Source organism: Pavona decussata, unplaced genomic scaffold (assembly GCF_977016875.1).
Source record: "Pavona decussata unplaced genomic scaffold, jaPavDecu1.1 SCAFFOLD_45, whole genome shotgun sequence".
NCBI lineage: Eukaryota > Metazoa > Cnidaria > Anthozoa > Scleractinia > Agariciidae > Pavona > Pavona decussata.
Window position 1 is genome coordinate 958,008 of NW_028145467.1, and position 24,085 is coordinate 982,092.

A 24,085-nucleotide genomic window follows, 5' to 3' on the forward strand; every position below is an offset into this window, starting at 1 on the left:
CTTTTTTTTTTTGGGGGGGGGGGGGATGGTAGAGTGTGCTTAAAAAGGGTAATAAGCCAACGGAAGTAGAGCATATGTTAATTTACCAGATTAGAGGACCGCGAAAAAAGACACGTTCAGTGTGTTGCCCAGTTTCCGGCCAAAAGTTACTTACTTCTGTTATGTTCGTCGGAGTTGTAAAGTTTCGTCGATCAAAGCATTCCGAAAGAAATAAAAACATTTCGGCTGTACATTGATGATTTTGGCGCTCTTTTTGAACAAGAAAAGGCCGAGGAAGAAGGAGTTTCTTGCAGGTGTCGCTTCCTCTTTTATATGAATAATGTAGAATTTTGTTTTATAATCGTTTTTTTAATTTTGCCGTTGTAACGCAAACCATAGGAAGATATAAGATACTAGCTTGTTGAAAATGGTCAAACGAAGGCATCCAGGCCAGACTTCTTCCTGGCAGATCGGCCTAACATTCCCCCACCCCGTGTCACGTCAGACGCAAAAAAGAGCACACGGGACATTTCGCGTAAGCATACACAATGGAGAAGATCTTACTGGCTGAATCCACTGGTCATAAACAAATTGTTTCGCGCGAAACAGCGATCGTTTTGAGAGCAGTTTTAGAGCGGATTCACAGTTTTCTCAGCAACTGGAAAGCATTCTTTATTTTCCGATCCAAGGAATTGAAACGGCAACAACACAAGACGAACACGGAAGTCAGGACTGCCTTTGATAAAAACTTAAATAGGTGACTTCGCTTTGAACAGGAAAGTTTCCATACGCTTCAAGTGCCACGCGTGTCTGACTTGAGTGAGGTTGTATAATATCCATTGAAACTCCCAAATTGTCGTCGTTGAAACATTGGACGCGGTGTTAAAAGGGAAAAATGACCAAAATCAAGCTGTACACCTTGGCGCTTATCCGAAATGAAGGGAACGTTCTTCTCGGAATGAAAAAGCGAGGATTTGGCGTGGGGCGCTGGAATGGTTTTGGCGGGAAAGTACACACTGATGAAACAATACTGCAGGCTGCCAAAAGGTGAGCTTAACTTCTTTGTATCCTATTTGAGTTAGATAGATAATGCACTGGAACTCTTTTATTTAGATGTGATCAGTTGAAATACACAAGAGACATAGCGTGTGTACATTTTATGTCTTTATGGGAGGGGAGGTAGGTGTCGATAGGACTGAATTTGGTAAGCGGCGGGGGGGGGGGTGGGGGAGGTTAGGGAAGAAGGTTCCGACTTGTACTGCCAAATCCTGATGAGATGATGGGAAGATGCAGAGAATTTTATGCATTGACATACATTTACGAACATTTTTTTTTTGGGGGGGGGGGGGTGGGTGGGGGAGGGGCAGGGTTAGAATTTTGTTTTAGTATTTTTTGGGAAAGCTCATTTCAATTTACTTGTATGTAGGGAGTTACTGGAAGAGTCAGGCCTCACGGTGGACGACCTAAAACAGGCAGGGATTTTGAAGTTTGAGTTTCTTGGTGAACCTGAAATCATGGAAGTTCATGTGTTTACCACCGACCAGTTCAAAGGAACACCAACTGAATCAGAAGGTAAAAATATTGGTATTCTCACCCACTTGAATTTTTGTCGCAGATTTACTTTCTCTAGTGCTTTCAATAAGACTAGAGCCTGCCACAGCCAGGGCAGGTGTTCTGTTTTAATCAGTGGATATAATTCCCTCATTCAATGCATTGTTATATTACATTGGATTGAAAAATAATTAATCGATCTTAACAATGGAAAGGAGAATTCTGAGTGATTCAAATATATCATGGTGTTATATTTTTGCACAAAATATGGAAAACAATTATTGTAAGCGTTATGATTGTCAACACATTTCCCTGCTAGAAGAAACAGGTTTTTCATTCCTTATAATACCATCCAGTAAGCATTACACTAGAGAAGCTAGCGGCTTCGGATCTTATTAAAAACCCTTTCTTTCACTGACATTGTTTGTTTGTTTGTTTTGACACATAAAGTAGCAAAATTGCGATACTTTGTCAGACAGGTATAATTCAATAGTCTTCCTATCAAAAATCAGACTGCATAAATTATTGTTGTTCTTGGAAGGCCAGCAGGCAGCTCCCATCTCCTTAAAGTTTTTAAATTGCCAAATATCACACACACAGTAGCAGTTGTGTTTCCATTTCTCCTGCCTTCCGACCTTGCACTCCTGCCTTCCCATGTTTCAAAGAGGAACCATAATTTATTTATTGATTTCTCTTTTGTGAGAAGGAGGGAAGTTAAGTTGAGGTATTCAACAAATTCACATTAGTAAGGTCAACAGTGACTTTAATATCTGGACCTCAGCGTCTGTCAGGTGATTTACTGTTTGATTATTGGTATTTAGAGCGGTTTCCAATTGAGTGTCGTAAAACCAAAACCAAAGTAATAACTCTGGCCAATCGCAACAGATGTAAACAACACCATGATTTGAAGCAAATACATGTAACTGAGAAAGTGGCGCGAGTTTTGTTAACCAGTCACAGAGCTTAGTACTGCAAAACCAAAGCAAACACCATATTACTTTCGACACTCAATTGACAGCTGCTCTATTTATTTATTTATTTATTTATTTATTTATTTATTTATTTACATTTTAGAAATGAGGCCCAAGTGGTTTGCTATCTCAGAGGTTCCCTTTGGTGATATGTGGCCAGATGACATACTGTGGTTTCCATATTTGCTGAGAGGAGAGAAGTTTTCTGGATATTTCAAGTTTAAGGGACATTCAGAAATACTGGATTACACACTGGAGCCAGTTTTTGCTGATTAATATCTTTTAATGTTTTTACTTTTGTTCAAGTTCTTACCAAACATACCTAGCATTTTAAAAATGTGTCAAAAAAAAAAGTAGGAACATGATGTTTTGTTACAGTGCCTGGGAATGGGTACCATTACCAACACGTTGACGGGAGTGTCATATGGTAAACCCAAGACACTAAGACTTGGGTTTTAAAATTTAAGATTGAGACTGTATAGAAAACATTACAGCATGATATCACTGTAAGGGAACTGGTCATCACAAGTTTGTTCAAAGAGTACCTGCCACCTATCTCATGAACGTTATTTACCAACAAAATTGTATTGGGTTTAAAATTTGAGTTGACACAAATATTCAGTCGGTAAGAGTCAGTATTGCTAGATAAACAAGAAAAGTGAGGTTTGAATCTCATTGTCATTTTTTACTACCGGATAGAGGGGACGGGTGCATAAAGACACCATCTTTTGAGGTTGAGGAGGTGGGGTGCTGGCAGAAACCACCATCTATTTTGTGGTTTGGTGGGTCCTGTTTGAGTATAGTCATTTTAACCACATCCCTAAATATAGTTACAAAGTTCAGAAATGAGATTTTGGGACCGAGACCCTGTTGAGAAAATCCTAATTTTGCAACACTTTGGGTTTCTTAAAGGACCTTCATGCACCCCCAGTGTACAGGACATCTCATGTCCTCCCCCTTTTCCCTGCCTGAAAAAAAGTACCCTTTGGAGGTGTCACCTCCCTGTATTATAGATGGTAAGCCCCCTCCCCCCTTGAATAGACTAACCAAAAAGGGATGTAGCATTTTGAATGTAAGAACGTGAAAGGGGTATCCTTTTCTGTACTTGAATGGGTTAGCTTTGCTGTTAAAAATGGTATAAACAAGGGTAAGGGTTTGGATCTGGAGTATGGTCATCTCCCAGACACCCCTTCATTTATCACAACTTGACTGAAAAATCTTCAGTTTATTGACTTAAACTACATAAGATTACTGTAAGTCACTGAAAGGCACAGTTATTACAAAAATAAAATAAATAATTTTTATGAAGGGTTTATTCTACCTGAAATTGAACAACAGCCAACAGCAAACGATAATAATTATTTTAAAATTTTAGAATTTAAAAATTCTAAAATATAGGACAAAATGATTACAAGAACCCTCACAAGTTGTTGATCTCAAAACCTGATACTAATTTTGAGCTTGCCTTGGAACAACCAAACACAGGATATTAACAGTTACTATAATCTGAGCTGCTTAAGCAAGGCATCATGAACAAAAATCTGTTACTTCCAAGGTAAATCAGGCTGGCATAAAGTGTTACATTCTTTTGAAATTTAATTTTTAAATAAATGACTGCAATGAATAAACTTTCTTTCCCCATACACCTTTGGGGCAAGTATATTAACTTCCTTTCTAACCATTGAAGAAGGGACGTGAATTGGAAAGGGGGCATTTAAATGAGGAACATATTTATTCCAAGATAATCCAGTGGTGAGCCAACAAGACTGGCAATTGCTGTTTGTTGTGTAAAAAGAAACCACCTTGTGGGAATAAAATGCTAGGAACAAGACTCACTCCTTCAGCTCCTCCGGTCAATTTGTGTGTACAAAGTGTTGTAGTGTACCTAAAACCCTAAAGATCATCTCTGGCATTCAAATGCTCCCTTCTGCCATTTGCTAACAAGACTGCCTGCAGTCATACACAGCACTGGTTTGCACTCTTAGTTAAAATATACCTATTAACAACAACAATTCAATACCCTCCAGTGTGTTTTTAACACATCATCACATGGAAGGCTTCCTCTTGTGATCAAACCCATGAATGAAAATAAATAATTCGACCTATGCCAAATTGATCCAACTGTATGTCTGAGCAATTTGTAGACTGTGTGTTGCTAAACCACACACAGCTACCACAAGTGGAACTTGTTGTGAAAAATTATTGTAATCTGTTCACAACAAATATTTTGACCTACTCAAGGTAGCATTTATGGTTTAAACATGTGGAGCAGGTGAGTAAAAAGTAATATATTTAGGTCGATTTAAATGTTCTTACAACATAGCCAGTCTTATATTAAAGTCTTATTTATGCTGACAGTTTCGATGACTGTCAGCCATCTTTATCAAAACTTGAAAAGCATGAAAAGTGTCAGAAGCCTTAAATAGGCTTTTGAAGGTGTTGATTATTGCGATAAATGCGCAGTCACTCATTAGACGCCCGCTCCCCCCTTGGATTGGGGGTGGAGATCACTTGTGTCCATATGGGAGAAAGCTGATAGGCTCCCTCGTCCCTGTTCATAGTAGGATTAGGAATACTTGTGTACACTTGATTGAAAAAACATCCCATGCAAAGTGTGAGTGATACAACTTGATGGAATTATGGAGTGATCTAATTGGCATGCGAATATTTTATGTTTTTCTCTTGCCACAAGAAATATACAAATTTTAAGCCTTAAATCCAAATATGCTTAGAACTATTTTCTAGCAAGAAGAAGCAAATAAACTCCTAGGTCAAAATTGACCATTAAGACTCAACTTTATGGGCAACATTAAATGTTCCCCAGAAAGTTGAGTCTTAATTGTACATGTGTACATGCTGTATCCAAACCTTTAACTGCATACGTAAGCTTCACCTACTACACATGCCCTAGGGCAAATTGTGGTAATGTCAGCCAACAGTCAACCGACAGTCAGTGGAGGTGAGCTGTTGTGCACTTTTACCGCGGTAATAATTGTGTGCAACTATTTTAATTAATGTACAAAATTTAAAACCTAAAACAATGTCTGCCTTTAGAAGGAAATCTGAAAAGTCCAATACCACTCTTGAAAGCAGAGGATGTGAGCCTTTGGCAATACACTGTTGAGGGTAGTTACTTCACAGAATTATTTGAAACTGTCCCAGTTGACAGCAGGCTTTGCTATCTGGCTACACCCTAAAAATGAAATTAAAAAAAAAAAAAAATCACCAATAATTGGTTAATTTAGTGGGCACATAAACAGATTATTTAGAGACAAGCATTATCAAGCTTACACTAGCATCCTTCTTCAGCAAAGGTACTGCTGTACTAGGCAATTTAATTGTTGTCTGGCGACTTGTCTCAATTTTGTTCTTGTTGCAACACAAGTTGCATGAAACATTGCCTTGTGTAACATACCCTGAAATGAACAAGTCTCCCGATATTTTTGTTGCAGTCACCACTGCATGAAGTAGAAGCGACTTCTACTTCTCATAACAATTAATTGTGGCAACTAAAAGTTGTGACATTTCATTTCAGGGCCTTGTTACAACAGGCAATAATTCATGTAACTTGTGTTGCAACAAAATTGTGAGACAAGTTGCCAGAAAAATTGCATAGTGTAACAGCGCCTTTAAGAACTTACGTTTGAGAAAAAAAAATTAGCACTAGCAGAAAAGTTACTCGCTGAAACTCAAACCAAAAGCAGTCTGTGCTGCTTAAGTCACTGAATTCTCCAATCCATAGTTTCATAGTAATCTAAGAGCTTCTACAGACAGAAAAAAAAAAACATTCACGACTCAACACTTCTCACCTGTAGGCTACTCCTTCTTGACCTCCGTGGATTTTGTTTTGAAAGAAACGTTCTAAAGGATTTTGATGAAAGAGAACTAACATGTCTCCCTTTGAGTTTTCCATTCGATTTGAGGTCCCTAATTTTAACACTGGCTTCCATTTTATGGCTGTCCTCTACAACGGTTCTGTTTTTGCTTCCAAACAAGGTTCTTTCATGAGTATGCTGTACAGATTCAGACAGCTCTTTGTTTTTTGAACCATCCAATTCTTTCTCCTGTAAATTGGTTTGATTTCCAGTTGTCTTTGAAACACTCATCTCTTCCTTTGCTACTGCCTCTTTCTCATCAGACTCAACCAGTTTGTATTCCACATTTGCTTGGTCATGTGATAGCTGTACATCCCGTTTCACCAAGGATTTTTCCTGAGTATCTTGTTGTTTGACCTCACTTAAGGCGGAATCCACACGTGCTTCATTTGGTTTGCCTGCTTCCCTCACAGAAGCATCTCTTGGTACCTTTGCACAAAGATCAAAAGAGTACTTCACTAGTTGGACCATGGAAATAAAAAGCTCAACATAATTTCAAGGCAGACGCTAATTACATTTAGATTCCCACGAGCTGCCCCATAGCTCAGTTGATCTGAGTGACAGTCAAAGATTTTTCTGTTTCCCCAGTGAACTAAATTTCCTTTCTTCAGACCAACAGACCAGGAGAAATAATTCATCAAGCACTCACTCACTTTATGGCACTCACATACATACTTTATAAATTTACAGTTTAATGATCTCAATTGACTTGCTTGGACCACCACTTGTTTTGAAGCCCTTATGTAGACCAGTCTAAAATGGATACTATGAAATCAAAAGTCCAAAATAAGCATCAATGCTTGTGTTAAGGTTGCTATCTTTCAAAGTCCTCAGCGTGTTAGATGTGTTAACAATACAGAGTAGAATAGAATGCTAAAGTAATGATATTACAAAAACTAAATTCGTGAAATTATGGGATTTGCTGAGATTTAATTCTGGCAAAATTTTAAGACTCAAAGCCCCCAGTTTCTTTGAAAATCATTAAGAAATCGCCTCACAAATATGGTTCTGTCAATTTCTTGAAATAAAGTACATGGAGAATTTTTTAACGGTAAGAATAAGGTGATTCTGTCAACTTCAACATAATTTATAATTTTTTTTTAAATGTTAAGTCAGAGAAAACATACTTTGCAAACCAATAAAAATAATTATGAGAACTTGGTAAAATTGAAGAACAACTCCCCCAACAAATCAGTCAACCAACTGTTGGTGAAGTGTCTGCCAACAGTTAGCCAACAGATAACTGACAAGACAATTAACAGACAGTCGGCCAACAGGTTTACTGGGGAGCTTTTTTTCAATTTTACTGAGAACGTGGCAGGTAAAATGAGACAAAGAGCTAAGAAAACAGAGATTGATGGCCAAAGCATAAACTACATGAGATCAATATTCTTTTTGATCTAAGTTAAAGGAAATTACATTAAATGCTAAACCAATTACAGAGCTTTCTTTAATAAGAATTAACAAGATCATGCTAGGATATTATGTTGCATAGAAATTATGTAACTAAGAAATAAATTCAGTGCTTCTATCTCAAAAGTACATGACAACGATTCAATTGTTCAAGTGCTTTATTTCACAGTTACATCATCATCACTATAAATACAAGATAACATGATTGACTGGAATGTCAATGAATCTTAGAACAAAATTTTACTGAAAGATTTTTTAAGTGCTCTTAAATTAAAGATAAAATATATCCAAACAGATAACAATGATCATAATTATATTGTTATTGCTGTAGTTAACTTAGGTTAAATCTTGAAGTAATAATCAATGATAAGTCCATAAAATAATATTATCATGTAGCTGATGCTAAGACTGAAAATAAAGCACATGCAATTTATATTAAAGGTTAAATTATGAAGTACTAGTTGTATATTGCAAGACAGAACAATGTTGAATTTATTTTGCTCAGATTGAACTTGACTTTATACTATAAACCTAGCAATTATGGTTTTTTTTTCATAGAAATGTTTAATCTAAAAGATCTTGCCTATACTTTAACTGTGCCAATTACTTGTCTGGCAGCTTTAAACGTTTAGCACAGAAAACACCTGCAGTGCATGCAAAATTGGGAAAGTTTGGAGCATTCTTGAGACAGTTCTTTATTAACCAAATTCCCCTATGAGCCCCCTTTGTACAGAGCCTATCAATAGTTAAATTTAGTCTAAGCTAAAATTATATATTCAATAAGTGCATCCTAGTCAATAGCAAGTTTTAGATTCAACCTATGCTATCTTTGTTCAAACATTTAATTTATTAAATATATAAAACTTTTTTAAGGTCATTATTGAAATAATACATTATCTTTGTCTGACGTATAGTTCCACATATCACATTAAGATCATTGCTTTTACATGACCTATACAGGCATGACCACTTCTGATAATCATTAATTTCCATACCATTGCAAGATCGAGGCAATGAGTTAATTTCCTAACAGCAATCCTAGAATTCTGATTACATGATCATGCAATCACCACAAAAGTATGGAAATTAAACAAAAGCTGTCACAATTTTGTAAGTCATGGTATAAGGTTTTTATATGGATTTATGGCACCTAATGTTTCATAGTTAGTGACCTTTACCTGTGGTGAGTTCAAAACATTTTCATTTTAAAACAACAATGGTGACAAAAGTCTTAAACTGTTAACTATTGTGTCAAATAACTTACTGAAATAAAATTATTTATGATAAATTGTGATAATAATAGTGATAATTATAATGACAATAATAATAACAACAACAATAAAATTTGTAGTGCAACAATAGGCTCCTTTCAAAATATTAAAATTCAACTTGATATCGAGGTTCAGAGGACACACAGAAATGAATAAACATGATTATTCAGTTTCCTCTTTTTGTGTCCTCTTGGCCTCATTATCAAGCTGAATTTTAATATATCGGAAGGAGCCTATTCCAAAAGTATCCAACTGTACTAAACTCCTTCTAAGAAAATGATGAATATTAGCAAGATGACAGATAATGTATCAAAGTCCATAACAATAATATTAATTTAATGAGTAATTAATACTATTTAATTAGTTAGCTTTGGCCATCACTCTGTATATTTCTTCTTTAGTAATCAACTGATCTGCCTCTATTCATTATCTCAGGATATAAAATTTTGGTTCAAAAGATACTGTAAGTTGGAAAACTTAGCTGGTCCCAACATACCTAAACAGAGGGTCTATTATGGTGTGGCGGTTTGGCGGTTTAAGCCAATTTTGAGTGCCGGTTTGCGGTTTCATTCACTTTAATCTGGCTGTTTACGGTTAAGAAATTATTGTGCGGTTGCGGGAAATCATTAATTTAGCTCGCGGTTTTCAGTTTTTGCGTGTTTTTGTGGCGGTTATTCAAACAGAGTTAAGAGGCTCAGAAGACTGAGCGGTAAGGTAACGTAACGTAAATTTCACAAGCTTGTTTTGTCCGTAAATCCATGTTAGAACGACCACATAAGGACAGACAACACACCCAGCCCTAAAAAACTTGTACTTTTACAATTCGTTATAAACATCTCGAGCAATCTTTGTGTTTGTGAACAGCCCATTAGACGTCAAAACCTTTTGTTCGCTGGTTACTGAATGGAGTTATAGAAACAATGTTGTATTTTTTTGGTTAATGGCAAATAAACGAATGTGAATGTGAATGAATGTGAACAATTTGTTCTGTTCTTAAGATCTTGTGGTCTTTTGTGAGGAGAAATGCCATTATTGAGCTAACATATCGCAAAGAATTTGCTACGTGCTGTTAAAAGATCGGTTATGAGGATAATCGTCTTTCCTGTAGGGCGGTTTCGGTTTGTAGAAGAAAATGAAAGCGGTTAGCGGTTTCGAAGGAACAAAATATGGTGGTTTACGGAATGCACAACCTCCTTTAATAGACCCTCTAAACATCTTTGCCTTGCAGTCAGAGATTGCACTCTGCCTCACTTATGGGAACTTTTGCCACACCCAATGGTTTTGGATACCATAATATTTGTTATTGGTTGGTTGGTAAACACACTTAAAAATTGCAGTAAATGTATGGGATTTTGGCTGACTTTGAACTTCTGTAACTCTCCTCCCCTCTAAATTGATGGACTTTTAAACTTGTAAATTATTTTTTATACACATGTACAATGTAGCTCAGTTACATCAACTTCATTCACCTGATGAAAAATTTTACTATTATAGATATTAGCTCCCGCAAGAAATTATCTCATGTCACTTGCAATTTTTAGTGGAATTTTGATGTTAGAAGGGCTTGTATAAAGCACTAAAAGTTGTTTTTGCAGCTGTTATAGTTTGAACATGTTCTCTATATAAAATTTACAACAAAATAAATATGGGACAAACACCTTTTAAAAGACCTAATTACTGTCAAAATTTAACAAATTCGAGTTTCAGAAGTTCAAAGTCAGCCAAAATCCTGATAAGCTTACCACCATTTTAGCTGTGTTTGCCCCCCAACCAAGTTTGCATCACATTTAAACCGTAAAAAGGTCCATCAACAAACATTGTATGTACTAGCTCATGTACTTAAGGCGGCTTTTCATAAAAAAGATGCAGAATCCTAATAAGGGAACCTCTTAAACCTAGAGAGCATCTGAAGAGAGGATCTTAACTACCAAACTTTGCAAGCAAATTCACTGAACAGCAAATGACCCGTGATGAATCAGCTAAATTGCAGGGTAAATAAATTGCGCAACACGAACCTGCCCTGCCAAGAACTATGGACTGCCCCAAAGATCATGTACTGCCACAAACCAGACCGCTGACCGCATTGGCTTGAGCCTAACTTTCCCTAAATTACATTTAACCACTTACAGTATTATTCAATAATGTTTGGGCAGTCAGTGTTCATGATAAAATTCTTAAACAGTAATTGTATCTGACGATCAGATACAATTATTTTTTAAGAGTTTTATTATTAAATAACCTTATCTGAGTGTTCCAGTCTCCTCAGTTCCTCCTCGATTTCTTCCTCTGAAACCTTGACCTGGTTGGCATCAGCAACATTCCTAGCAGCAACGACGTTATCCCCTTTGGTTTCTTCCACAACTGCCTTCACTGAATTTGCTCCTTTCTCATCTTCACTCCTGCTCATCAGCTGTCGCTTTTCATTCAAATGTACCTCCTCCCCATGTCGCTGATCAGGCACGTTCTGTGCCGGATTATCCTTTGGAGCGTGTGGGACTGGCGGCTCTTGTCGTTTTACCTCCCCCTCAGCAGGTTTTGCTGGTTCATCGGCTTTGAGATTGAGCCCATTGTTTGCAGCACCATCTATAGGTTTGACATCAAAAGGCTTTGCTTCACCAGGTCTTGCATCATTTACAACAACTTTTTCATCTACTTTGAGTGCATTGCCTCCTTCCAGACCAATCTGAAGGAACAAAAATATTACAAACATAAATGGAAATCATTCTTAACAGTGTTTCAGGTACACTTCAGTTAAAAGCAACTCACTTCCAGTAGTAAAGTCTGCATATCAGGATGTCAAACAACTACTGTTTATATTAATTAATGACCAGTCATGTCCTGTTTGGTAAATGTTAGGACTTACAGTACATGTATAAGCATATGGCAACTATCCAAAATTCTAGAAAGTCTCTTAACAGTGGCACACAAAATAATATAAAAATTAATTTGTTACAACATTTAAATGTTTCGACCATCATTATCTGTATCAAGTTGAGAAATGAAAATCAAGTGAAAAACTGAATATCAATTACAGTTCAAGTCACTTTCTTTTGTTTTTCTCTTTCAAAATTGTCCTCTCTCTGCTTGACAATGATGTTCAAAACATTAAAACATTGCAACACATTTATTCTAGAAAATTGGTTATCTGATAGAACATAATGCACAAAATATGACTCTGGTAGGAGAGTGGGAGGGAAACACTTCTTTAGCCTTAACAGGGATGTGCTACTAGACATGGTATGGTTTTCGGGGTATTCTGTTCAAACAGGGCTTACAGTTTGTATTGTTCCAATAAATATTGGTTCAAGTAATTCTTAAGGAAATGTCCAAAATTGCAAAAGCATGGTTTCTGTCGTAAACAACATAAAAATATCACCTTAGCAACATCCATATCAACCGGGCCATCTTTAACGTGAACACTTGTGCTGTTGTCTTTCCGAAGGGGGTCATGGATAGCTGCTAGCTTCTGATTGGAGTCTTGAACAGCCATGGGTTTAATAGGATCAATTCCCGGTGGGTGTATATCAACTTGATGGCCATGCTCAGCACTCTTTTCAGCCGTCAGGACAGTGTAGGTACCAGCGACAAAACAAATTAAACCTAACACCAGAACAAGCTGAAAAAAGGTGCACATCAGTTAAGAAACACCTGCTGCTCCTGCTGGATGTGGTCCTGCAAAGTGGCGACTTAAAAAACATCAATTGAGGAATTTTAGGAATTCCACATTGGTGATTAATGACCAAAGGATATGAACAATGGCTCCATCTAGACAATAAACATAATTATCAGTCAAACCTGTTTACGAGTTTTTGTTGACAAAACACCCTGATAGTGGTGAAATCCAAAGAAAACCTTTCACAGAAGCCACTAACAATAGGCTGTAGTGAGCTAATTAGGGAGACTTAAACTTAAGACACAAGACTTACACCACTGAAGGAAACCTGTTTTAATTTGTAACAATTCTGTGTTATTTACAGTGCTAAACACACTGTTATTACAGAACTGTTGTTGTTACACTGTATGTTATTGGATTCTTCAATTTTGGAAATTTAAGTCCCCCCCCCCCCCCCCCAAAAAAAAAAAATTGCTTTCTCACCAGAAATATGCTGCAGCTATAGGCCTTTACAAACACCTTGTAAAGCACATAATATACAACCCAGAAATGCAATAATGTGCCATATATCTTTACTATAACAACCTACCTTTGCAATAAGCCTTGCCACTGTCTTCTCGGATACGACATGCAAAAACATGGTGGATGGAAAAACAAATGCTATCAAGGTACCCATAGTTGCTCCAGTCAACGCCAGTACAAATTCAACTAGAAAACAAAATAATATTATCGGTTTGTGCATTGTTTCCATCCAATGGGCAACATTCAACATTGCTAGGTGACAATGCATACTCACTCATAGTAATTAAATGTAATATTAAACAAGAAATTGCCTAAAGTCATTTATAAATAGATCTCTCAAAGCCAGCTGTGTACAGTGTACTTGAGTTGAGTACAAAGGTGTGCCCTGTATTTGACCCTACGGTAACCTTTGAAGACAACATGAAGGGACAATCAAGAATTTGAGGGGACAAGTTCCAAGGAATATCTTAGTCCCATCAAGGGATTTGTTCTTGGGACTACTCCAGGATATAAACCCACTCCTTGTGCCAACCTAAGGGATCGCAAATAGCTAAGGTTGCATTTGATTGACTGTATTCTGGAATAAGTTAGAATAAGAGGAATAGCTGTTAGATTTCTTTTAAGTAAATTTGGGAAGACGTTTCTGCAAACTTTCACTGACACACGATACTTTAAGAGCGAACTTATACTCCAGTAACTCCAAAAACCTCTTATGAGGGATTTCTTGTCATCATTGTATCCATTCCTATTCCGGAATAGGGTCAATCAAATGCTAATTTCACGGGTACTTTACAAAATCATTGGCTAAAGAAGCACTCTTGATGCTATCTTAGCCTTGCAAATGAAAGGAGAAATGCATTTATTCCCCACTCTAAAAACTGTAAAAAGACTGCTACAAGTAAAGGATTGTGGGGGTTGTTTGGGTAGACAGCTGAATATCATGTCAATGCAAAAATGCATTTTTTGGCATTTTCTCAGAGTAAAATAATTTTCACTTAAAAGAGAATTTCCTAATTTACAACTGACTGCTCAAAAATGCCCTTATTCATCTGCACAATTCCCATCCATCTACCCAAACAATTCCATAATCCCTCACTCATACCAATCTCCTAGTAGTTTCTAAAGTGGGGAATTGGAAGACAATTTACAACCTTCAACTTTAAAACAGGGTTGTTGCTACTTACTTTGTGGAAATAGAATTCCAAGCATGAGAGTGCAAGAGATAATGGTCAGGGTCAAGTATGTGAACCTTTCATGTGGAATGAACCCTGCTCCTCCAGGTAGATTTTCTGAGTTGCTTGACTGTTGAAATAATGTGACACATGGAGAAATATTAAGCATGTTTGTACTGCAGCTACTGAGGTCAGGGTACTTCGACAACAATAACAACAACTGTACATGACTGTATAACATAAAACGTAACAATAATAATGATTATGACTGTACACATTATAAAGTATAATTCAAGTTTATTCGAAAATTCAAAAATTTATCAAAAAAAGAGAGACTGGCCCACAAGTAGTGAGAGCTGATCTAGGCAGGCCAGACTTAACAACTGTTAAAGATAAAATTAATATTATTACTGACAGTTATAACATCACAGACATAACAAATAGAATTTAGGAGAAGTAGGGAAATCACGAGTAACACCCAAAAAAAAAAAAAGAAAGAAAAAAAGTCAAAAAATTAATGAGTTGCAACTAATTGGTGAGACCTGTTTTCTGTACTATAATAGGCGTTTCATTATTATAGGTGTTTAATTATTTCACTTCAGAAAGAAGGAGCATTTACAATAATGTTGCTTGCATACTCCAAGCTGCGACTGCTGTGGTCTCAACAACACACTGAGTAATAATTACTAATTATTAAAAATGGCAAATGAAATTGTTGCAAATGTCACCAATTTGGTGAGCATCTTGACAGTGAAGTGGTGCCATGTCATTTTTTTTAAATTTCTAGGACTAGATGATCCAGGTACAAAATAAAAAACGTTCATCAATATACCCAAAAGAATCTAATATAATTATTTCTACTGTAATTCCTGCAAATACATTTGACTATGATTGTGAAGCTGCCATTTTCATGCTACTGATTTATAATCACCTTCCTCAAACATTGAAGAAGATGCTTTGCACTATTTGTTACAGTTCAACTATAAAAGAAAGGTACTTCATGGAACATCATATTACAAAAAGTTTAATAGAACTAACCTGCTGAAATATGAGAGAATGCAAACTTGCTCGTAGTGGATAAACCATAAGAGGAAAGCTGACAATAACTGACATTACAAATCCTGTAAAATAAAAATATTATTTTGTCAAATTACTGTTAGTGTAGCTCTCATGTGCAATTTATTGGCGCATTGATTACATATTAATTATTTCTTGAGTCATGTTTTTGGGCAGGAGAGATTTAAAAACTAAAACAAACAAACCTAGCTTAACTATCAAAAACTAACTAATTTATTTCTTGGGTACCCCAGGCTACATGTACCAGGGTCCTTTTAGGCAACAGCCGTGAGGTAGAATCATTACAAAAGCATAAGGTAGAAGAGAAAGCAAAACAACCAACAACCTCACCTAATTTAATTGTCTGTGAAACAAATGTGTTTCCGTAGTTATTTAACATGTCACCCTTGACTCCAATATTGTAGAAACACACATAACCAAAAAATCCAACCTATTAAGTAAAGCAAAACCAAATCATACATTGACGGGAACAAACAATAACAACCGCACCATATTTTATTGAATGGTTAGCTCCCAGTAGTCTAACAGTATCAGTACTGTATAATTCATTTTGCAAGTTGTCCAGAGATTTGAGTACACACACTCATGATATCGGCTGCATGTGTCATTACTCAATAAATTATTACAGGTATGCATGCTCATGCATAACAGAGATACAATAAACTTGAATTGATCAATCATAGTGACCATGTCTTTGAATACTTTATAGATTGAACTGACTAATTCATTTCTAATCAGTAACCTACCAAAAAGTAAACCAAAGCAACAATGTTGATTCCAGTGTTAACAACACCTTCCATTTTCTTGACTGAAGGTTCGGGCAGGGTGTCGTACAGTGCAAATAGCTGACTGCAGTGTAGGAACAGAACACAGACATTAATGACTAGTTTCAACACAAGTGAAAAGAGTGCATTGAAGGTTTGGATCCTGGTGTTCAGGTAAGTCACAAACAAAGCACACCCCATACTAAGATGCTGCAATAGTTGGATCATGGTAACATCACACACAAAAGGCAGTCATGCCTCTGGTATACGTGTTGTAGGTTAAAATGATTTCAACCTAGGTTGATTTGTATTTTCCTTTGTTTCAGATGTAAATTACCCAACCTTAACAAAGGAAAATGTAAATCAACCTGGGTTTTCACCTGGATTCATTTTTAACCTACAACATATGTACTCACCCACTCAAATTCATTCACTTTACATTACATGTAGGTTGGGTTAACAGGGCTGCAAATAACGGCCGGTCAACGGACAATGTCCGGTCAAAATTGGGTATTGACCGGACAAATCCTTGGATTGCCGGACATCTTGTCCGGTCCTTTACCGACTTGTTCAGAGAGATTTTAATTTTTAACTATTTGATAATCACGAGGGACAATGTTCATGTTTCCGAAAGAAAGAAAGAAAAAACGAATATAAAACTAGACAAATTAGTGGTCGAGAAATTCCCGGAAGTGGCAATTTTCCACGATGTCATCAAGCACTGTCGCGACCGCAAATCATGGTGTCTTCCGTTATTTTATTTACTTTAAGTGTTCCCAATTAGTAGTGGGTTTTACCTTTGGCTAGAAACCATGATTGACTCTTAAATAAAGTGATTGATTGTTTGATTGACTGAATGATCGGAAAGCAACCTCACGAAGAATAATCTCGCTGCACCAAGAATACTCCACGTAGCATTTGTTGCAAAGTGTGAAAAGCGAACAAACCATACGTTACTTCCGGCACACCCTGCAAAACATGCTTGGTTACTAACTAAAAGCTTTCTGGTGATTTCATCACTCGATGCAACTCAAAAATGGAGCGTATAACACAAAAAGTGGAAGAATAGTGTTGTCTTATAGGGATTCTTAACAGAAGAAAGGCATTTAATACAATTTTACGTATGGTGCTGCCGAATTTCGAAACCCTAAGACGATATGAATTAAAGTTAAGTGTTTCTTGTTTATGTTTACATTTAAGTTAGCTTCTTTTTTCAAATTAATTAAGAGATCGATTGAACCCTTCAGTTTTCATATATTCTGCACATTTCAATTAAAGTTCAGTTGTAGAAATGAAGTGGTGATTGTCAAAGTGTAATATTTAATTATAAGTGATTTTGCCAGATGTAAAGAAGAACGGACAATTGCGGTAGTATCTTGCGTAACCGTTCCACGTACTGAATGCGAGGCTGCTTCTGCAGTAAAGAGTAGTAAAACTATTAACTTTTAATTTTTATTGCCAAACCGACTTGGATTCAGTTGTTTTTTAGTTATAAAAGGATTACTGTGCAATCCGGGTTCACCATCGCAAAAGTTACGACTGTTAAAATTTGACAGGCCAAAAACGGGTAGTGTCCGAGCAAAAACATGTTTGACCGGACAATGTGACCGGCGCCTACCCGTTAGTTGTTTGCAGCCCTGGTTAAATGCAAAAACTGAGATTAAATGGACCAACAGAAGCACTAATGTCAACTGTTATTTGACTGAGTATATTTGTTACAAGTATGGCCAGGTCAAGTTCATATGTTATGATCCCCACTGGCTGAACATTTTGATGCTTGACACAAAGTTTCCTAAATGTCTTTACTTTTCAACCATCTGCTAAAAACAATCTGGAGAAAAAATCTGAAATTCCACGACCTTCTAATTATTCTAATTGCCATCAGATGACTTTTCCAAGCCTGAGGTGCAAATTTCAAATTCCATGACTTTTGCGTGGCTGTGTGAACCCTATAATTTATTTTATGAAGCCTTAACACAACCCTAACCCTCCTTTGTGTTATAATAGGCTGATTTAGGAACAGAACGGGAACGGCAGTTGACAACGGCGAACGCATCAAGAATGCCCATATATTGTCGAAATAGACTTGCATCCAGACTATTCTGCGCACTCTCGCATCCTCAATGGACGTTCCCGTTCTGTTGGTAAATCAAACTAATAATTATTATTAATAGTACTTACGTCTGACAGGCAAAGGCTAAGGCAAAGATAGGAAGGTAGTTTAGAAGATTCTGAGGCCGCCAATAATTGAGATTGTAAATCCAAGATCCCTCCATGATTCCTGGTAATGCACTCAAAAATATCTGGTGTGTAAAGATAGCCAAGAAGTGATGATTAGTTTAGGAAGTAAAACACTGCAAAGTTTACAAAGATGTACAATTACGTCAAAGTATGCAGATGTTTTGATGTAAGTAAAGGACTGCATCCTGCAGTTCATGAGTGATTATCAGTGATTATAAAATTAGTTTCAGGTTTCTGTATTTCCACATACTAATTACCAACATTATAGCAAGGAACAGGGATTAGAAAATGTGGAGGTTTGTAAACAAAACCCCATGGGGTTAAAAAAAAGTTTACACACCTGGCCCCAGTTGTTCAAAGAGCGGATAATTTTATCCACTGGATAGGTCGCTATGGGGAGATAAATATGTGCAAGAATTTCTCTAAAGCCCTATAATTTGTGTATAAAGTGGAAGCGTCTGTCTAATTTAAGTATGGGATTGTGTGAAAAACTTGCCAAAAGCTTTGGTTGGAGTAATTTTTATCTGCTGTACACACTGTAGCAACTTATCCGCTGAGTAAAGTTATCTGCTCTTTGAACAACTGGTGCCAGATCCCATACATAACAAAAGATATCATAAATTTAAATTATACTGATTTTCTAATTCAATTTCTCCACCTCTCATTTTGGAACTAAGCCACAAGAAGAAGGTGGAAGTGCTTGAATGACATAACATCAGCTGGACCTACCTGCACGACAAATCCTGTGTAAAAGAGCAGAGAGAGAGCACTAAAGGAAGCTAAACTGTGAAGGTTTCTCATCATTGATAATGGTAGACCAACACCAAATGCTAGGATTGTCATGAGAACTGCTCTAACAGTCCAAGACACCTGCCAAAAAAAAATTAACAATCATTGCAAATGAACTACAGTAACAAAAAGTAAGCAGATTTTCGTTGCAGCTATTATTGCACAAACACTACTGACTGGTCCAAAAGGAGATATGTCCAGAAATGCACGCTAATGAGTCAAACCTGTATTAAGTGGTTCCTTATTAAGCGGTCAGTTGTCAGAGTTTGGAAAACAACTTTCCATAATTACTGTAACTTTGACCTCTATCAAGTGAAGGGGTGAGTGGAAAAAAGCCCTAAGTGACATCTGATCTTATGTCAAATTCTCCTTTGCTCATACAAGGAAGAACAAGGCAATTTACTATGAGAATTAAGCACTCAATCAGATTCACTTAAGGCTTTTTTCCATGCACCCCTTCAAGTGGTCACCTATATTGAGTGGTCACGGTCACCCTTTACTAAGTCCCAACGAGCTGGTTCTATTTTCTTGACCTGTTTTAAATGGTCACTTGGCAAAATAATTTAACCACAAGTAGAGTAACAAATAGCCTGACAGGTAATTGAATTTTTAATGACCTGCAATACTGACTGTAGGATCTTGGCTTAATGTTTTATTAGTCCACTTTTATACTATGTTCTCCTTTGTTATACCATTTTATAGAGTGTTTTCACATGACGTCACGGCAGCCATGTTGGTGTCCCAAAACAAAGAAATGGCGGCCATGTTGGTGTCCCAAACTAAACCTCTATTTTTATGCAAATACTTTCTTTTTTTTCAGTAAACCAATATGGCCGGTAGTCACATGAATGAAAACGCTCTATTGTTGCATTTTCTTAACTGAGTATTACTAACTAAAGTTATTTTGCGAGTGCTTTTGTGCAAAAACTGCACATAAAGTTACCAAATGTGAAATGAAATCAGGCGTTTTTATAATGTTTGTGCAACCTGTTTTAAGCCTTCAACCTATATCAAGGGTCACTTAGCCATTCCTGAGGGTGACTGCTTAACACAGGTTCGACTGTATTGACATATTGCTTAATACATTATTAATATTGGAAGTGTGATAAATCAAAATGTTCCATATTCTTACCTCAACACCACTTAAATTGTGAAATATTGAAGGAACCAAATCTCCAATAATAACATTGAATGCTATTAGAGTTCCAATTAAAAGCCCAATGATACTGTGAAAGGAAAGAAAATGAATACAGTAGTTACATAACAGTACAATACAAATTATGCTAGAAATACCACAACCAGTATCTTGGTCTTGGCAGAAGACATTATTTTAAATAGGCAACATTTTTCTGATCATTTTTTGTCGTTTACATCATGCATATCAGATCATGTATCTGTTTCAAATAATTATTGCAGGGATGCAACCATGGGAAAATGCTCTTACTGTAGTTTGTTGGTAATATTATCATCCGTAGCATTGTGCCACAACTCCAAGAAATGCCTTCTTCAATGTTTTGCCATAAATAAGGGCTCTACTTTTGTTTGACAAAAAGAAACACTGCACAAAGCAAAAGATAAAGCAAAAGATAATAACATGATAAAATTTAACTCAGTGTACCTTATTTCAACAGCTAGCTTCCCTGGTGCTCCGTAAGTAGACAATGCTACAAAATAAATGATGATAAATGCACCTTAATACTGTGTCAGTTACATTAATATTTTGGTGTCACCTTCCAACTCCTGCAACCTCCAACAAGTTGAGTTACAGTGTTGCAATATTCCCATCTCACCCCAATTTTTTAAAAAAAATTGTCTTAAAACAGTAACTTAAGCTCGGAAAACTGCTGAGATTTATGTTCTGAATACTGTTTTTTTCCATCTTGGACACTGACTCCACAAATATTCCAGCTCAAAATCAAGCAGGCGGAGCACATTCATTGGGAAAAAACTTTACTCAATTGGCAAATTTTTCGCATCAATCTTTCACTAGCTATTTAGTTTTGTTTGTCAACGCAGTATATAATTATTTTCTGTTCTGTTTCTTTATTATTGCCACCTTGTAATTAGCTATATTTTTTTTTTACTTCTTTTGTCACATTGTAATTATTATTAGTTAAAAATGCTCTATATTTATTGTCACTTTGTAACTAGCTAAAGTATATTCTTAACAATATATTTGTATCCTTCCTGCATCAATATCACAACTGCTACCAAGTTCTGTGACTTGCACTGAACATGGATGAAGTTTCACGCACAACATGTAGTTCACCTTATTGAAAAATATTTCCTGCCTGCTGTTTCTACAGATCTTTTAGAAGCCTTGTTTTATTTACCAACTAAAAACTACCACAAAAACTCTGCATTCTCACCAAGACCTTCATAGTTCCGCCTTCGAGCAACCTGTCCAGCTTTGAGCAGAAGTTCACATGACTTCTTGGTGAGCCAGGAACTACTGAAAATTGCCACTGCACACAAGACGATGCCACACTGTGGTTTACAAGCAAAGAAACTGGTTAGGGTATAAAAATCTAAAATCTCCACCATTAAGAGTTAGGACAGTACTTTTAGGACATTGAGCCAAAAATATAGCATGAACTATTAGTAAAAGCAAGATTGGCTTTACCTAGGTGTAAGAACCTATAAAACTCACAGTTGACGTGAAACAAAGGAAACAAAAACGGCAAAACAATACAGAAAAGGAAAACAATAACCTACAACACAAAGAAAAACCTGTCCACCCGCCCCTGCCCCCCCCCCCCCCCCCCTTTGGAGGTGCTGGTATTTGTCCATGCTAAAAGAAAGATTTCACTTCATAGCAAATTCACAGATTTTGAAAGAATGTCAAGAATTAACATAAACAGATAAAAATACACAATACACATCAAATCAGGTCTAACGTAAAAAGAAATTATCAGTTGAAAAGCTATTTCAAGAACTCAGCTTGTAATTTAATTATTCAGTAAAAATATACAATAGATGGATGAAAAGTGTAATTGTACTTCTAAAATCATAACCAGTACCGAAGATATCATTTTAACTTGTGTTACAGTGCACAGGCTTGTTTCATCATTAAAATAATATAAAATTAAATTGAAAATGTTATATATTGCTAGGCTTTTAAAAGCATTGTAAAAAAATGCTTATTGAAGATTCACAAGAAACCTAGGCAACTATAACAAAATACATTACATTTCATTTATATATTTAAGTATTTTGTCACCTGAAAAGGACTAACAAAACCAAGTGACAACAGCTGTGAAAACATCTGAATTCTGGGAGGGATATACTGCCCTAAATTTTACATTTGGCAGGAGTGTACTCTTCCAAACCCTGACACCATTTTAGACCAAAGCATATAAATTTTCAATACCAATTTTCAGACCCCCTCTGCTCAGTCTGAATTACAGCAGGACAACTATATATTTACTTTTAAGACAATAAAAGATGTATTGATATAAAGTTACAGATGAATGAAGGTCAACCATTGTTCATCATTTAAGGACCGTGCCTACTATTGTTACTGTGCATACGTTCTGCGCATCTCAAGATACTCGGGTTTCCTATGGGTGGTGCCTGCTAATACAGGAATATTTTTTTGTGCGGTTTACAACTATGCGGAGAAAGCAGAACTTAGCAAACGCTTTTGGTATCTCGAAAGAAAATTGGGGGTAACCATGCATTTTTCAGAGACAATTAAGCTTCAATTTAGGAAAAAATCCCATACATTGCTTCATATTTTGGCGCATTTTAGAGATATTATTGCTTAATTATCTCTGAAAAATGCCTGGCTACCCTCAATTTTCGTTTTGGATTCCAATAGGCCTTCCGAAGATCTGCTTTTCCCGCATAGTCATAAACCGCACAAAAATACTTCGATATTAGTGGGCACCGTCCTTAAGCTTCTTCTGAAGTTCCAAGGATGAACAATTGGACCATTAATTTTATAAAAGCTTTAGAGAAATGAATTTTAAACATTAGACTTAATTAAAACAGTTGCAACATAAATCATGTTATTGCAGTGGTCTACCAAAATGTAAAACAAACATTATTCTAATATTCACCTACATGTAGTTGCACACGTGTGAGATCAAAACATTATCGCATTAATCAACAAATTCGACATGATGTGCTCTTCACTCAGCGGGCAATCTCTGGCGCGCTTTAAATAACGAGGCATTAACCAATACATCCTATTCTTATTCAATAAAATTGTAAATAAGTGGGACGGCTGGGTATTGTGAAATCTAGCCTAAGCTTAGTCTCAATAATATTGGTCACGAGGATATTACAGTTCAAAGCATCCCAGATCAAGTACGCTTGAACTTTTTGTTATGAAGTCTTAAGTTATTTCGCATGTTTGTGTTTTCAATTTTTCTTCATCGCTAATTAAAAATATTGGTTGAACTGTATTACAACCACCTCACATTTAAAGTTCGTTTAGAAGAAAACCCATCTGTAAGTCAAGATAAATGATCTTTAACAAATTAGACAACAACGAAATAAAACCCCAACGGTTATAACGTCGAATCCAGAGGGAACAATTTAGCTTACCTCTTGAAAGCAGAACGGCATCGCCAAAACACTGACACCAATGATGCAGTTAATGAGATTGAATACGACAGGTCTTGTACTCATCTTGAAGAGTATAGATTAGCGCAAAAACTAAACAAAAATGGGGGAGAAGACGTTAAAAAGTTCTACAGGTTCATTTTCGTTGACGTCGAGTTCAACCCAACCACGCATGCAAATGCGGCTTGGTTACTTGGTGTTTGATTTCTCCAGAGTACACAAAGTAAGAATTGTCATGACGAAACCGAGGCTAGAAAGGTGATTTCCCAAAGTGCTTT

General features: G+C 36.4%; 2 protein-coding genes across 4 annotated transcripts; one reads left to right on the forward strand and one right to left on the reverse strand.

Annotated features, from left to right (window-relative positions):
• Window positions 1-553: 553 nt before the first annotated feature.
• On the forward strand, window positions 554-3,165 carry LOC146482557 (oxidized purine nucleoside triphosphate hydrolase-like). The gene is made up of 3 exons (XM_085107040.1): window positions 554-1,026; window positions 1,406-1,551; window positions 2,605-3,165. Exons 1-3 carry the CDS (start codon window positions 875-877, stop codon window positions 2,775-2,777), a joined length of 471 nt encoding a protein of 156 aa, XP_084963166.1. The 5' UTR covers window positions 554-874; the 3' UTR covers window positions 2,778-3,165.
• A 546-nt stretch (window positions 3,166-3,711) lies between these two features.
• On the reverse strand, window positions 3,712-23,988 carry LOC146482558 (solute carrier family 38 member 10-like). 3 transcript variants are annotated; one of them, XR_014864093.1, is made up of 16 exons: window positions 23,790-23,988; window positions 21,608-21,725; window positions 20,857-20,902; window positions 20,371-20,464; window positions 19,179-19,319; window positions 18,390-18,511; window positions 16,191-16,293; window positions 15,775-15,874; window positions 15,406-15,488; window positions 14,380-14,497; window positions 13,263-13,381; window positions 12,437-12,676; window positions 11,300-11,743; window positions 6,311-6,805; window positions 4,301-5,694; window positions 3,712-4,267 (listed from the first exon to the last, which is right to left on the reverse strand). XR_014864093.1 is itself a non-coding variant. In XM_085107014.1 (15 exons), exons 1-15 carry the CDS (start codon window positions 23,871-23,873, stop codon window positions 5,680-5,682), a joined length of 2,322 nt encoding a protein of 773 aa, XP_084963140.1. In that variant the 5' UTR covers window positions 23,874-23,988; the 3' UTR covers window positions 3,712-5,679. The 3 variants fall into 3 exon arrangements, 1 of the variants encoding a protein (XP_084963140.1); XR_014864092.1 differs by having other exon boundaries at window positions 3,712-4,147; window positions 4,181-5,694; XM_085107014.1 differs by having other exon boundaries at window positions 3,712-5,694.
• Window positions 23,989-24,085: the final 97 nt, after the last annotated feature.